Here is a 17,480-nt window from a genome sequence, read left to right as displayed (position 1 = left end):
TTATTTTTTCAATAACAGTAACTCCTAGTAAAATAATGGTCCTACGCTACATTAGTTCCTGTCCCATGACTTTTGGCGCATCAGTGTATAGGTCACGAGTGTTACTAAAATACAAATGGCCCTGTTTCAAAGTTTGCAATAGGTCCATTTGATCTTGTCCATAGAAAAGATGTCTTGAACTACTGATGGCATCCCAAAGAAATAGTCATATCTTTGCTTTGTAATATTCCTTTACACTTTAGTTTCAGGCTCTGGGGTGCAAAACTCTTCCTCATCTGTATGGAGCAGAGAGGAAGCATGCCAGGCCCTATTTAACCAGGCACCCGAGATAGTTGTTACAGCGGTAGTTCTGCCGCTGTATGGTTTTTAGACCAGCAATCCTTTTACTATACTTAATATGCACAATGCATTGTGATGTGTATATTGTAACATATATATGGACTTCAATAACCCTTACTAAACACAGTTGGCAATGGAAAATCTCCTATCTACCTGCTTATGTCCCACAGCTAATAATTGTTATAGGTGCCGTGCTACTTGTAGATATATAGATGATAAATAAATTATAGACATACTGGTATCTGCACTCAAAAGCAATCAATGCACCGTTTATCTCTCCCTTTCCTCCCTTCCGTGCCCATATACTGCCGCTATGCTTTCCAAGTCTATGTATACCCCAGCTAGCGCAGTGATGAACACAGCAGCCTGCCTCTCTTTCGATCTCTCTCTTTCTCTCCCGGTTTCCTCTCTTCTCTCTCGCTCTGTGTCCATCATGCAGAACATAAGGCAAGCAGCCACAGAGGCCTTTTGTCGCCTGGGTAAGTGCCCCTCTCCTCTGCCTTGCCCATTATATAAGGAGAGCATTTCAATAGATTTTCACTCCCTTGCAGAAAACAATGATCCTTTCCGATTTACATTCTTCGCATCCGCAGCCATTCACTGCTTGTCAAATAAGCAGATGTGCATTGGAGTACTACTACTAGGGTGAGGCACCAGGGTCCACCAATTCGAGGGCTAACACCCCGCACAAGCCCATTTAATGCATCACATAACTGATATGCTGCAGGCCCGGAGCACAGATAAGGGTTAAACAACTGGGAGTGCAAATCTACTTTAACGTAATTGGTTGAAGATATTGCAGACATTTGCGGTCTTTGCTATCTTGATGTTATTCATACGTTGGTGTATTAACGACCCTATCTCGTGCATGTCAGTTAAAGTTCATTAGTAATTATTGCATGATACATACTCGTGTGCATCCTCACAAGATATATAATGCTAGCTGATACATCAAGCATGCTGTAACTGGGGCTCTGCTCTGGCATGCTGAGATGTGGGATGCTCTTGTGCACTTGAATTAAAGTCCTCGAGGGGCTGGAGAAAAGCTGCCAAACTGAATTCTTATTTCCAGGGTCCCTTGAGGTGACAGGCTTGTGTATTCATCCATGACAATCCATCAGTATCAGGGTCACATTCTGTGTTGGTCCTTGTGTGCCGAAAACTGCTTGTGTCAAACCTGTTTTTCACATGTATTGTATGTCCGTTTCACTGATCCAGGAATTCAAACTCTTATACTTTCCTTTAAGGTGTTTTATAAATGCAAGTAATGCTTAAAGGAGTATTTGGGGACTTTAAGTATTGATGACCTATCTTCATTAAATGTCATCAATAGTTGATGGGCAATGGTCCGCTGCCTGGGATCCCTGCAGATCAACTGATCGTCCAGCTACTGTCAGTGCATTAGGCCTCATGTCCGCGGGGAAAATCAGGCCCGCCGCGGATTCTTCATGCAGAATCCCGCAGCGGGTCCCTCCTTTCCCGCAGACATGAGGCCTAAAAGAATAATTACTTATCTGTCCGGACGCTGCGGATCTTCCCTCCGTCGCGGCCGGATCTTCTCTCTTCGGCCCGGCACTCTATTTTTTTTTTAACTCCTGCTCTCCCGCGCTCCCGCAACGGAGAGCAGGAATTCAGCTGCGGGTGTGCCGCGGATCCAGACGGCTTCCATAGGCTTCAATAGAATCGAATCGAGCATGCTACGGGTGTTTTCAGGCAAACGCAATCTGCGCCTCAAGGGAAAATGACATCGGCAGGTATTTAATTACCTGCGGGTGTCCAATGCATCCCTATGGGGCGCTGATCATGCTGCGGGTGATCCACTCCGGATTTTAAATTTTATTTTAGCCGTGGACATGAGGCCTTAGGCCGGACGTCGTAATTGGTGGACAGCACTGGAAGTGTAATAGCCAGAGCTGGAAGTTTTACCCTTTTCAATCCAATTTGTATTCTGGTTTTCCTAGGGGGCTTACTCTTTTTCTGCCGTTATACAATAGTGCTATCTGCTGGCTAAAGCCAGTACTGCATGAGGTGACACGCTGGATAGGCTCCGACAGCAGAGAGGCTGGAAATATACAGTAAGAGAACCCCACCGGACGTCTTCCAACATCGGAGCTGTGCAGCCTTAAATCATAATGTCTTCAGAGGTCAGACAGTGGATTGGGAAGGGTTAATAGGAGGCATGGATCCTATCGATTGAATGGGAGCAAAGCTAACTATTACATTTCCAGCCCTGACTACTGATGACGACATCCGGCACTGACAGTTGATCGGCATTGATCCCGGGCATTGGACCACCGGTGATCATCTATTGATGACCTATCTATAGGATAGATCACCAATAGTTTAAGTTCCGGAATACTCCTTCATAGGGGTGTTACCACGATTTAAAATCCACTCTGTCCTTCCTGGTTGCTGCAGACCAGGACATGTGACTGCTGCAGCCAATCACTAGCTATAGAAGGTCACTATTGTGGCCTGTGGTTGGCTGCAGCAGTCAAATGTCCTGGTCACAGCGACCAGGAAGGACAGAGTGATTGTGAAACAATTTTAAGTAATTTGAAAATCTATTTAATTCTAGCAAATCCACCAGTTTCCCATAACTGCCACCCTCCGCCAATATACAGTGTACTTTCAGAGTACTGCCCGCTAAGTTTTAAAATATAAATATTGCATACCTGAAGTTATGAAACTTATTTTAGTGCAAGTTTAGCTTTCTAAGGCATCATTTTGTATGCTTGGGGAGAGTGGAAAACGCCGTTAGAGCTGTCTGTTGTGGCTGCTTATCTCCGAGAGGACAAAGAAATCGGGCTTTGAAATTCAACGCGTCCAATCTATCTGTCAGGGGAAGTCAGGAAGCCCCCAGACACATGCAACAGTCAGCTGGTCCCACCAAGATTGGCGGGTTTGGCCAACTTTTTACTACTGTGTATGGCGGTCTATAAGGTCATTACTCAGACTGAAGGATACTAAATGATTCTCATTGAATGAGGCAGCATTAATCTGCCTGTCTAAAAAGGCTGCACAAGAGTCAACGACCTAGCAGTGACATCATGAGAATCGGCTCGTCTGAAAGGAGCCTTAGGCTGCCTTCACACGGGTGCTAAAATCTTTTGAAAGGGATCATACACGCGGGCAATGTTTTTTTTCTGCATAGCTGCTGTGCAGAACACATTGCGGTATGTTCTATCTTGGGTGTGCTTTCGCATAACAGCGCCTATTGCCTCCAAGTCGGCTGGCGGCAGCAGCACTGGCCCCATTAAAAGCAATTGGAGAAACCCAGCGATCCTCCGCCATGGCTGTGTCAGCCGTGCCGGAGGATCCCTGCTTCCCAAAAGTGATGTAAGGCTGTTTTGCCATGAATACGCCTCACATCCCTGGGGATTTCACATGGTGGGGAGCATGATATGGGGGTGGGATTCATGGCCCCTAGAGATGAGCGAGTATACTCGCTAAGGGCAATTGCTCGATCGAGCATTGCCCTTAGCGAGTACTTGCCCGCTAGGGAGCAAAGATTCGGCTGCCGGTGGCGGGCAGGGAGCTGCGGGGAAGAGCAGGGAGGAACAGAGGGGAGATCTCTCTCCCTCTCCCCCCTCCGCTCCACCCTGCTCACTGCCGCAACTCACCTGTCACCCGTGCCGGCAGCCGAACCTTTTCTTCCGAGTGGGGAGATACTCACTAAGGACAATGCTCGATTGAGCAATTGTCCTTAGCGAGTATGCTCGCTCATCCCTAATGGCCCCATATCACGCTGGAATATTCTGTCGCGCAGATAAACCTGCACTAGAGATGAGCGAGCGTACTTGGAAAAGCACTACTCGCTCGAGTAATTTGCTTTATCCGAGTATCGCTGTGCTCGTCCCTGAAGATTCGGGTGCCGGCACGGAGCGGGGAGCTGCAGGGGAGAGCGGGGAGGAACGGAGGTAAGATCTTTCTCTCCCTCTCTTCCACCCGCTCTCCCCTGCTCCCCGCTGCGACTCACCTGTCAGCCGCAGCGGCACCCGAATCTTCAAGGACGAGCACAGCGATACTCGGATAAAGCAAATTACTCGAGCGAGTAGTGCTTTTCCGAGTACGCTCGCTCATCTCTAACCTGCACCAAAATCTACCTTTCTAACGTGAATTTTGACATGTATTTGAATTGCTGGCAGAATAAAGCTATTTTCAATGTCAAAATCTGCATTTAGAGATGTGGATTGTGATGCAAATTTTGATAGCAGAATATTCTGTGAAGGCGCCTTAAGTGTTATATGAAAACCCATCAGACCTATAACCACAACCCAGGCTGCCATTTGCAGTACCCTGTATAGTACGGATACGGCGTGGGCTGCTTAGCTTCGTTGACAGGCTTTAGGATCGCTTCTGTGTGAAGTGCATTCATAGAACATAAAGGTAAAAAAAACATGCCTTGCCTTCATTTATTGGAGCGCTGCAACAATCAGGAGAGAATACAGTCATGATAGTCGGGGATTGCTATTTATGCCTTTTCCTCTTCTTTATACCAGAGCTTCATATCGCTGTTTTAAATCAGCAGCCATAAATATTGAATTAAAGAGTAGCTATTTTCTTTCTCCTCTGAACCGCAGCATATTTTAACACATATTGTTTCATCATGCTGGAGGGTAGATAAGATTATCTTTTCTCTCAGGCAGTTCATGTTTTTAAAAGTTTTATCAGTTTTGCTCTGCGTTTTTTTTGTAAACTGATGTTTAGGAAACACTTTCTAAATATACAAAGATTCAAACTTTACCAATATAGGGCGATCCATCTGTAGGGTAGGTTCACACACTGCCAAAGAACATCCGCACCAACGTCCGCATCAAAACCACGTAAGAACAGCATCAAAATCCACTCCAATGTGGTGGATTTTGATCCAGATCCACAGCAACTTTCACTGTTTCAATCGGAAGTATAGAATCTGCTGCGGATCCACATTAAAAGCCGCTGCAAATTCCACATGAACGGTGCAGACTAGAGATGAGCGAATATAGTTGTTTCGAGTAATTACTCGATCGAGCACAGTGATTTTCGAGGACTTCCGTACTCGGGTGAAAAGATTCGGGGGGCACCGCTGCAACCCCCCACTCACCCACGGCACCCCCCGAATCTTTTCGCCCGAGTACGGAAGTACTCGAAAATCACGGTGCTCGGGCGAAAAAGGGGCGTGTCCGAGTAGGTTCACTCATCTCTAGTGCAGACTTTTCTGTGGATTTCACAGCTGCGAAAAATCTGCACCATTTCTGCAATAAAGCTGGCTTCATATATTTTTGGTAAATGTGTTTATGTGAAGCCAAAATACAAATATATCATTAAAGGGGTTGTCCCGCGGCAGCAAGTGGGTCTATACACTTCTGTATGGCCATATTAATGCACTTTGTAATGTACATTGTGCATTAATTATGAGCCATACAGAAGTTATAAAAAGTTTTATACTTACCTACTCCGTTGCTGGCGTCCTCGTCTCCATGGTGCCGACTAATTTTCGCCCTCCGATTGCCAAATTAGCCGCGCTTGCGCAGTCCGGGTCTTCTGCTTTCTTCTATGGAGCCTTTCGTGCAGGATGCCGGCTCCGTGTAGCTCCGCCCCGTCACGTGCCGATTCCAGCCAATCAGGAGGCTGGAATCGGCAATGGACAGCACAGAAGAGCTGCGGTCCACGGAAGAAGAGGATTCCGGCGGCCATCTTCACAGGTAAGTATAGAAGTCACCGGAGCGCGGGGATTAAGGTAAGCGCTCCGGTAAGCTTTCTGTACGTCCCTGCATCGGGGTTGTCTCGCGCCGAACGGGGGGGGGGGTTGAAAAAAAAAAAAACCCCGTTTCGGCGCGGGACAACCCCTTTAACCCTTTCCAATCCAATTTGTATCCTGGTTTTCCTAGGCTAAAGCCAGTACTGCATGAGATGACACGTTGGATAGGCTCCAACAGTAGAGAGGCTGGCAATAACCGGTAAGAGAACCCCACCGGACGTCTTCCAACATCGGAGCTGTACAGCCTTAAATCATAATGTCTTCAGAGGTCAGACAGTGGATTGGAAAGGGTTAAGTCTGCTTTCAGACGAGTGTAGTTTTACAGTAGAATGTGGTATTGCATTTTCAGCTGGGTTTTTGACTGCGTTTTTTCAGTTCTGGCTTGGCTGCGTTTATAACTGTGCTGAAAACGCAGTCAAACGCTATCAAAAACACATGATAACACAGCTGAAAACACAGTAAACGCTGCATTAGAAAAAATGCTGCGTTTTTTCAAGAACCTGTGTGAAAGTGGCCTGGCGGTCCGCTATGATGCTCAGCAATCCCGGCATCTGTGTAGCCCAAGTTTCCTATGTGAATGGAGCAGTGACGCACATCTGTGACCACTGATCCATCGCATCGAATAGCTGTGATTGGTTCATCGAGCGCCGCATTGATTGGCTGAGCTGCTGCGCTAAAGAACCAATCAGAGCAATCCTCGTTACCAGGAAGTGATCTTCTGTCGGCGGCTGAGAACTGCAAGCAAGCCTGTCGGAACTCCAGAGACCAGCAGGAGGGACCCGGACAGTGCCTGCTAGGCAAGTATGATAAGACTTCCCCCAAAAAATAGGACCTTGTTCCTTTTAATATAAGACAGGGTCTTATTTTCAGGGGAAATACAGTGACCATTCATTTGAATTGCCAGCATATAAAGTGTGGCTGTACAGGTAAAGGAAGCCATTTGGGAGTTGTCCAGCCTTTTTTCAATAGGCGTTTGTCAACGGTTTTGCAGCCCCAGGTACTAGGTGTACTCATACCGGAGACGTTGGATTTCTTAGAAACAGCACTGAACATATAAACTTTTAACCCCTTAAGGACCAGGTAGTTTTGGGATTGTATCCATGTGGTGGTTTTACAGCCCTATTTTTTTTCTCGTAACATACAGCTCTATTTTTTTAGTATTTTTTTTCCACTAACTTTTTTTCCCCATTTTTTAGTTTTAATGGGGGAAAAAAAGCTAAAAAAAAAACAATTTTTTTACATTTATAGTTGTTTATTTTTAAAATTTGTATATTTACACTAAAATAAAGTACAGGAATGGTTTCCTCATATTGTTTTGGACATCTTGATATATGATTTGGAAAGTCTTGGATTACAAGGCGCATATGGCGACAGTTTGGGTTGGCATTGGCGGTGGGTCACTTTCTTTTATGTATATATTTTTATTTTATTCTGTAAATTTTGTAACTTTTTTTTGTAACTTTTTTTAAATTATGTATGTCCCCCATGACGTCATATAAGAGCTCTGGGGGTCAATCACATTGTCTTATTTTTTATTTGACACCTTCCCACTGTAGCTGGGGCATCTATAGGAGCCTCAGTTACAGGGGAAAACATCCCCCTATAGTGACAGTAGTCACTAGCAGGGCTGATCAGGGCCTGCTAAGACGCTGCAGCTCTGCTGTGCCATGGGGCTCCCGACGGTCACGTAAGAGTCGGGTCGAATAGCAGAAGTAACATTTCCACTTTCTCTCTTCACTCTTTAGCGCTCATAAAGAAATATTGGACTGTAATGTAAATGTAGAGGATTGACGGACCAGTGTCATGCATGGCCTCATCTGTTATACGGCTATGAGAAAGTCAAAGGCTAGGTCTTTTCTACAGACAGAAAATAGTCCAGAAAGTAGTTTTTAGCAGCGCTGTAGTGTTTATATGATCCAACAAGGCAATTAATCTCTGTTAAAATAGTAAATGTTGTTTTCTGGTCAATCATGTGGGATTACAGCTTCAATACGCGTTGTGAATAAAATGTTTTGCATAAACTGAACTGAACGGATCAGTAGAAATCTATTATCAGTGCTGTACTCCTGACAAGATAAATAAGCCTTCTGTCTCTTCCTGGGCTCTGCTATTTTCAGTGCTATTCCCATGACAACCACAATAATAAGGCAGTTATGTAAAAAGAAAATGGAATGTTAAAGAAAGTATCACTCATTTAAAGGGCCACTCCGGTGAATTTTGTTTTTCATTTATTATGTTAGATCCCCCCCCAGTATATATAAGTTGGCTAGTACATGTATTACTTTAGTTAGTTATTCCTTTTGTATCTGAAACAAATGGCCTCTTTCTCCTCAGGTGGTCGTGTGATCTCATGTCTGACCACCTCAGATTTACTTGGGCTTATGTGTCAGTTTCTCAGTCTGTAAGATGCTATTACATGGCTCCTACCACAGAAACTGCTTAGAGAGGGGACACCGACACTCCTACTACAGTTACTGATGATCACACAGCTCCTGTCACACAGTTATAATAGAGGAAATCATATCTCATCCTCCTGACTGTAAAATTATGGCCTGTAGCTTATTAGTTGAATACAAAATGTAATGGCGGTGTTTTATCTGTAGCAGCGGTGTCACACAGTTATCATAAAGAAAATCTTGTTGCTCATGTAATGCTGTGCTGGTTAGGATTGATGTGAAAGTAAAATAAAAAATCTCAGCATCAAGATGATGGCAGGGATACTGTTGTATTATATCTCCACCGGTAGTTAGGGGTGGAGACATAATACAGCTGTGTTGACAGCCCTCTTTTCTGATTGTCTGTCCCTTGCTGCCCTGACGGCTGTGATGTGCTGTGCAGATTGTCGTCGCCCCTGGCCACCCCGCCGCTGCCTGCAACACTGTTCTTCCCCACTGCTGTAGTGGCAAGATCACCCCACCGCTGCCAACCACACTGTACTTCTCCCCATGCTGTATCGCCAAGATGCGGATGCTCACAGATATTCTGCTCCCGTGGGAGTGTTTCTCTCTGCCTGTCGGCATTGGCGCCCTTGACAGCTGGTGAAGGGACCACGGGGGGAGGGGATGCGGCCGCTGACGGCTACTCTGCTCCCATCGTGCTCTCGCCTAGCGGCGCCCATGACAGCTACTGAAGGGGGCGCAGGCAGGGAAGCGAAGTAGCCATCAGCGGCCACATCCGCTGAAGCTACGGATAGCACAGGCTATCCCACAGCGGTCAGCAGCGTAAAAGCAGGGGGGAGGACAGTGTTGCCAGCAACTGGGTGGGCAGGGAGGAGGACAGTATTGCCGGCGGCAGGCCGACGGTTGATTGAGCTGTGTACGGCACATCAGAGCCGAAAGGGCAGCATGGAAAGCCAGCCGGCACTTCAGAGCCAAGAGTACAGCGGGGAGAGCCAATCACAGGCTGGGGGCGTCTCCCTGCTTGGCAACCCAGCTTCCGGTGGAGACATAATACAACAGTACCGATGGCAGGTACGCATCAGACAGGAGGCTGCACCACATTAAAGTGACTGCAATAAACAGAGGAGACAGGCAATTAGGTGAGGGGGCAGGGATGGAAAAGTGTGTTTTCAACAGAGTGGCCTTTTAAGTACACTGGATGTTATAGTTTCCATTAAGGCAATTGCAATAAGTACTACTTTTTAAAAATATATCAGCAATTAGCATGTTCTAATTCAGTGTTTTATTTTTTGTAGGTTTGAAACAAAAATACACTGGCTATGAAGAGGTAAGAATAACACAATATAAAACAAGCTGTTTGCTTTAGCCTAGGAATGTAGTAGCCATATCCAGAGGCATTTTGGTAGGATTCATACAACTTTGTATTTTTTTCTTTTTAGGGAAAACTTGAAATGGACCGCTGGGAAAGGCTTTATTCACACTGGTGTTGAGGCTTCCATATATAACAGAAGCCCATGATGCTGTCTCAGATTCAAACAATAACTTATAATGGGGTCCATGTCGTTTTTACAGCAAGTGACTGCACCCCTAATGGAAACTCAGAACAGCAGCGTCTGAACAGTAGTGGGAACAAAGCCTAATATATCGTTCCTTTCTTTTTGGGAGCTTTTACCGACTTTCCTTAAAAGGGTTATCAGCCAAAATATGTTGATATAGATGTAACACATGAGGGTCTACGTCATCCTTGGTAGTAAGAAAAGGTGCACTCAACTCTCTGGAAGTCTACACTCATCCATGATTACTTGGACAGAATATTGATTTCAATAGGCACTATTTGGGCTTTTCACAGTGGGCACGCAGCAATCATTTTGTGTAAACTTGGCCTTAAGGGACCTTTCACACGGCTCAGAATATTCCGCAACAAATTGAGTGCTAATTGAGGTAGTGCCTGTCACCCTGATTACATTGATATGCCTGCTGCCTAGATCTGTGCAGTAGTTTAGGAGAAACTTGCATTTTATTAGTAGCAGCCAGGCACAGAATTAGTCATGTATATTCATGAGCTGCAAGCTAGCTACACTCACCTCACAGCCATCTGTGCATAGATAGAGAGCTTCCAATCATTGGCTGGAGGGCAGGGTGGGTGTAGCTAGCCTCAGCTCATGAACATCCAGAAGTACTTTAAGACTACTTTAAGTAGTCCTCAATGCACTTGCTGCTACTCATAAAAGGCAAGTTTCTTGAAAACTACTGCAATCAGCGTGCCTGTCACTATCTAAAGGCCCGTTTACACGGAGAAATGATCGTTAAAAAAACCGCTAAGAAGCCATTGTCCTTCAGCCTTATCAGCAGTTCTCCACGGGAAGTGCTGATAGCATTGTTTCCTGCTGGAGAACAAAAGAACTGAAAGCAGATAAGAGCCCTATTAACTGCTTTTAGCTAAGGCTTCATTTGCACACTTTATTGCTCTTAAGTAGCTGAGTAGCTACTTAAAAGTTTATGCAAAATGGTCGCTCAAAGCTGTCACTCAAACTGTCCTTTGAGCGATCTTTGAGCAATCATCGCTCCGTGTAAATGGGCCTTTATGCTGCCCTCAGCAGGGTGCATAAAGGTGAAAAAGTCTCTTTAGGTAGCTCAGAATATACATTTCATTGCTACATGCAGAAGCATTTCTATTGGTTTTTACTTGGTTTATACTGTATTTCACTTTATGGTCTGCAGTAGAGATGAGCGAGCGTACTCGCTAAGGCAAATTACTCGAGCGAGTATTGCCATTTTCGAGTACATACCCGCTCCTCCCAAAAGATTCAAGGGCTGGCGGGGGGCAGCGGGGGAGAGCGGGGAGGAACAGGGGGGGGAGATCTCTCTCTCCCTCTCCCCCCCGCTCCCCCATGCTCACTCCCGCAACTCACCGCTCACCCCCGCCGGCCCCCGAATCTTTTGGCACGAGCGGGCATGTACTTGAAAATGGCAATACTCGCTTGAGTAATTTGCCTTAGCGAGTATGCTCGCTCATCTCTAGTCTTCAGTGATTAACTAATTTTCTCATTTTGTATCACTTGTTTGTATGACGAGATCTATGCTGGAATATTGTAATTAATGTGACAGTCACTTTGAATCCCTGTGCAAGGCTGCAGTTTCTGCTCAATGAATTCAATACAATTAAAGCCCATTTACACGAAACGATTGTCACTCAAAATTCGTTCAAACGATGGCATATGAGCGATCATGTAAACGCTGCCATTGTTTATTTTTTGGCTGAACAGTGATTTTAAGGTGAGCTTAAGGGCTCTTTTACACGTGTATGCCCTTTTATGTTCGCACGTCCGTGCCGTAAATTTGCATGAATGGACGATTTTCCCACGATCAAGTCCTGTGCTTAATTAGTATTTTCTCATCCATTCACACGACCAGGTGCAATGTTTTTAACGAAAAAATACGTCTCATCCCGATAAGCCTTCGCTCAGCATAAATCCTTGGAATGACTTCCAATGCCTACATAGAGGCACCTGTATGCTTTACGCAGTGCTGGACGGTGCTAAAATGCCTCCCCCTCCCTTTTTTTCCGCTGCCATATATCGGTCATAAAATAGAACCACAACTATCTTTTTACCCACCATATTTTCACCGGCGCGTATTTCGGTCGCGTATGTTCCATTTTTTACGGTGCCACATTTTCACGCACGTGTGAATGAATGGATTGAAAACCAATGCCTCAGATGGTTGCGTATAGCAGTCATAAAGGAAAACGCAGCCAATATATGCTTGTGTGAATAAAGCCTGAAATCCATCGTTCAGCCAGAGGGAAGATAACAGGGACCTCACGCTGTATATTGCAGGGAGTCGGAGATTACGTTGCATTCTGCTGACAGCCCTTGTGAGAACAAGGGAGCTGTGTGCAAGGCTCAGATCACATGTGGTGCTCTGCACACAGCTCCGGGAGGCCAATTTACATGAAGCAAATAAAGTGTTAATGGACATGAGTGTCCATTAACACTTTATGCAAAATGATCGCTAAAACTGTCAATCTTTTAATGGTTTGAAAGATAGTTTTTGCGTGTAAATTGGCCTTTATATCTGGGTGGTTTCTTTCCTACCCTATTGTCATTGGATTAGATAAAATAAAACTTTTTAATGTGTTAATTTTTATTGTATGACAGTACCAAATAGATTAACTTTATTACATAGAGAAAATAGTAAAGAGATCAGCACTAGGGCAACTCCCCGCTCTGCAAGCAATCAGTAGTGCTGCACTATTTTGTGGATATTTGACAAAAGCAACAGCGTATTTCCGAGACGGCCCTCATGATGCTGTGATCTTTACTTCTGCAAGTCAACTTTATTATATCATGTCAACATTCAAATCTGATTTGGGGTCTTAATAGCTCACAACAGCATCTGCATACATATGTCTAATTTATTTTAGTGTAGGTGTAAAGGCTGACACCACCTCCAGGAATCAATTTACATATTTAGAGCAATGAGTATTTGCAGCAGAATGATTAGAGATGTGAAGGGCTTGAATGATTAATAGGTTTTGCAAAGTATACTGATTAACCCCTTACTGGTATTATTGTATCTTGACACCACCAGGAAGCTAGGGGTTTGACAGGGCTTGGATGCAGGAACGCCCGTCACACCTCTAGTTCCCCATAGGCTGATGTCTGTAAGGTCCTAGCAGCATCGTGTCTACAGATTTTTGCCGACCCTGGATGGTTAGGGCTGTGGGTTATTTCCAGCACTACTTCCTGGTGGCATCAAGGTACAATAATACCAACACGATGCTGCAATGTGTACCTGCCGTCTCCCTGCCATCTGGCCTGGGCAACCGCTCGCTCCGGACAGAAGGGAGCAGCAGCACCGAGGAAGGGCCGGACTGCACTGTCCTGCCGCTGCTGCATCAGCATGACGTCGATGTGTGCTGTAGCCGCCACTGTGGACACAGCGGGCAAGGTGCCGACACCACTCTCCTGCCGCTGCTGTCTGAGCATACAGTCCATGCCCTGCTGCCGCCGGTCGGGAGACCGACCCCGTGGATGAGCAGCAGCAGGGACACCGGGAATCAGCAGCAGCGGGGAAGGGCCGCCCAACAGAGAATACCAGCAGCGAGGAAACATAATGGCCAGGGAGGCTGGGAAACTGAAAGCAGCATCCGGGAGGTTAACATGTGACCCGGCCCGGCAAACCTGACAGGCTGGCAGCAGTGGCGGGGAGGACAACTCTTGCCCGGGAGCACAGGGGAGAATAATACTCACCTTCTAGGTGCTGCAGGGGAGCAATCTGTGCAGCCAATGAGGTACAGGGGGCGTCACTGGGCTATCAGTGCTCTCTCCAGCACTACTTCCTGGTGGCGTCAAGGTACAATAATATCCCCTTCACTGAGGCGGCCTATTTTGGACTGCATTTTTTTTAAAATTTAGTCTAAATAATTCTGAGATTCTTTTCAGGACAAGTACTTTAGTTTGGTGGTTAATTTCGTTAATATGCTTTGTGTTTATTTATTGAAAAAGTCCACTTAAGTGGAAACTTTGCCTGCACTACCACTCTGGGCAACTGCAAAATGTATAGAGCTGTGTGCTTCTGACTCCATATACTGACACAGTGGTCCATAAAATAGCTGATTGGCAAGGATTTCAAGAAAATTGCCAAATCATATTTTTGAAGTCGCCAATTTAGTTCTGAAGTCAGTTGAGGTGCTTATATACTACAAGCCTCACATAAATCATATTAAAAAAAACGGCACTACTTAAAATATTTAAAATGGCATTTAGTATATTTCTTTATACACATATTGAATTTTACCAAATTATTCTGTAACACAGCAGGTGCTAACAGAGAAAGGCAGGTCAGTATTTATTACCCTGGTTCTGTAAACTTTAGATTTATCAGATATGTGGCCCTAGTGTGCTACTAGGTCTCAAATGCAAAAAAAATGTCTGGAGAATGACACAACCATCCAAAAGATAAGAAGAGGAAGATGGCGAGGTATATAATCCTTCTTCTCTTGTTTAAATCAACCATAAACGTGTTTCGAGGCACAAAGCCTCTTCATCAGTAATGCTGGGAACAGTATAGCTGTAATTAACCAGATGTTTTAGGGCTGTATATAATGCAGCTGAATGCAAGTCTCTCCCAGCCACTATGCTTGTATTGTCGCATAGTACTGTAGTTTTTCTGTATACACACCTGAGCTACACACCCCTGTCATGGTTCAAAGGCTATTTAGTATAATGAGGTCCAGATGTTTGTTTTTTTTCCAGTAAATTGCAAAGAGTATTATTGCCTTAGGGCAGCCTTAGACATGCGGATTTGCAGACACAAAATCTGCGTGCCGAGCGCACAGCGAATAGAAGCCATTTAATTAAATGGGTTCCTTCACATGTGTTTTTTTCCTCCTGCACTCACAGGAAAAAAATGCGACGCGCTCCATTTTGGTGCTCACGGAAGGTTCCCGTCTGCCTGAAATCGCACAATGAACTGCACGATTTTGCGGGCTTAAACATGAACACCTGGGCCTACCAAGTTAGCTGACCCGTCTATCTAGTCAGCTGACCCGCTTACTAAGTAGACTGCCATCCTACTCAAACATGGCAAAAAGTACAGTAAACGTATTGATACGGGCATTATAGACTGTTTTTTTTTTAATTCACAGGGGCAGTAGTCTAATTTGTATTTGAAGCCCTTCACAGTTTAGACTAAATTAAAAGAATAATGTTTATTGATTCACTTTAAAAACACATACCATTGTAGGGCACACCAAACACGAAAATACACAAAGCGAACAAACAAATAAATAATGGGTAGCACACTAAGTAGAATTGGCAACACGAATAAAGATTGCCGATAGGGGATGAGTATCCTTCAGTTGAACGTTTGTAGTATACGGTAGAAACTCCAAAAAGTGCTCTTATATGCCCTAATAAGCACTAAAGATACTCAAAGTGGCCTTATTATCTTAATCAGGTCGATATGAATTCAACTCTCCCGATTAGATATTGTAATAGTATATAATTGGATACTCAACTCTCCTTTGTACTAGTACAGTAGGCTAGATATCCTGATAATTGCCTATTGCTGGTTACATCAGATTTCGGAATAGCTTATTAATACAGATCGTATCACTGATGGGGACATCGGTACATGGTGTCCCGTGATACTTATTCGTACTAGTGCAGTTGGCTAGATATCATAGTGATTGCCTAATGCTGGTTACGTCAGGTTTCAGAGTGACCTGTAGATGCAGATCATATCACTAATGGGGACGTCAATACATGGTGTCCCGTGATACTTAGTATCAATTTTATAGTAGGAGAAAAGGATATCTTTATTATTCTCAACAATGAAGTTCCTTTGTGTGTGTATCTTTTAGGCCTCCCTCACACAGGGCGCTTGCAGAAACGCAGCGTTTTTCAACGCTGCGTTTACTGCAGATTCCGCCCGGTTTCAGCAGCGCTGGCATACTTTATGCCAGCGTTTTGGCTGCGTTTTCAGCTCGACTGAAAACACAGCCACGGATGCTGAAAAGAAAAAAAGAAAGTAATACTCACCTAGCCGCTGTGGTCTGGGTCGCGGCCGCTGGTCTCTGCTGCTGATCCGGGCTTCCCCTGTACTCCCAAGTCTATTGCCGTAGGCCAGGTTTGAGAACCCCGCCTCCAGCAATAGAGTGCTGTGATTGGTTGTCGACGCTGGCTCGATGCCCAATCACAGCCCTTCATTGCCTGTCTCAGCCAATCAGAGCTTGCCGGCGCTGATCAGCAGCAGAGACCAGCGGCCGCGACCCAGACCGCAGTGGCTAGGTGAGTATTACTTTCTTTTTTTCTATATCTAGCTAGCTGGGACTGATTTTCGGGGTAGGGCTTCTATTGCAAGCCCTCCCCCCTGAAACCGCTGCCCATTCATTTCAATGGGCGACGCAGGGCTGAAAACGCCCCAAAATAGAACATGCATCGCTGTCAAAGCGCAGCGTTGGAAGGCGCTGCGTTTTAGCCCTGTGTGAGCAGCCCCATTGAAATGAATGGGAGCCTTGTACAGCGTTTAGCGCTGGGCTGAAAAGGCAGTGCTAAACGCTGTACAAAACGCCCTGTGTGAGGGAGGCTTTATTTTTGCATAAAACTCTGGAAACTTCAGTTGTGAAACTTTAGAAACTTATTCGAAACTTCAACGCGTTTCTCCGTGGATCCCACGGTTCATCAGGAAGTTAGCATCTGTAGGATATCTGAAACACAGTATATCGCCTGTATGCAGTATGCTGCCCAGGAAAAATGAGGCTTATTCTTTTATTGACTCAGCCAATGATAATCCAGACTGAGTTGTAGCTCTTAATAAGTTATACTTATAGGCACGTGGCAATATGTATTCTCTCCATAAGGAGGGTATCAATTAAATGCTGTTCAAAGGTTTAAAGCTCATGTTTTTGCCAATGATAATTAAATACGCATGTGTCACATGTTTTATATAAACATGCGGATTCTGATTTTTTATCTTTGGCAAAGGTTGATTTTTAGAGATGAGCGAATATACTCGTTTAGAGTAATTATTCGATCGAGCACTGCGATTTTCGAGTACTTCCGTACTTGGGTGAAAAGATTCGGGGGGCGCCGGGGGGTCGGGGGAAGGCGTGGCGGAGCGGGGGGTAGCAGCGGGGAACAGGGGGGAGCCCTCTCTCTCCCCCTCTCCGCCCCACTCCCCGCTGCAACCCCCCACTCACCCACAGCGCCCCCCAAATCTTTTCACCCGAGTACGGAAGTACTCGAGAATTGCGGCGCTCGGGTGAAAAAGGGGCGTGGCCGAGTACGTTCGCTCATCTCTATTGATTTTATTACCTGCTAGTTATGCAGGATTCAGAATATAAATAAGCACTAGTGTGGCGAGGTTCAAGGTATGGTAATCAATGGTGGATGATAGAAATTCATATCCCCGCTTGGAACCCGCCGACTAAGAAGGGAGAAATAAACTTCACCTCTATATCATGCTAGTAGTTTTCATCTTGCTAGTGAGCT

At 45.2% G+C, this 17,480-nt stretch overlaps 1 protein-coding gene across 1 annotated transcript in view; it reads left to right on the top strand.

Moving 5' to 3' along the window:
- The first annotated feature begins 722 nt into the window (after window positions 1–722).
- Window positions 723–17,480, top strand: part of CDK15 (cyclin dependent kinase 15) — a 163,418-nt gene continuing 146,660 nt past the window's right edge. The window contains exons 1-2 of the mRNA XM_066575422.1: window positions 723–818; window positions 9,777–9,808. Coding sequence (XP_066431519.1) covers window positions 773–818; window positions 9,777–9,808 — 78 coding nt within the window. The 5' untranslated portion in view covers window positions 723–772. The remainder of the gene's footprint in view (window positions 819–9,776; window positions 9,809–17,480) is intronic.

This window comes from Eleutherodactylus coqui, chromosome 8 (assembly GCF_035609145.1).
Source record: "Eleutherodactylus coqui strain aEleCoq1 chromosome 8, aEleCoq1.hap1, whole genome shotgun sequence".
NCBI lineage: Eukaryota > Metazoa > Chordata > Amphibia > Anura > Eleutherodactylidae > Eleutherodactylus > Eleutherodactylus coqui.
This window is presented reverse-complemented; position numbering and strand designations above follow the sequence as displayed.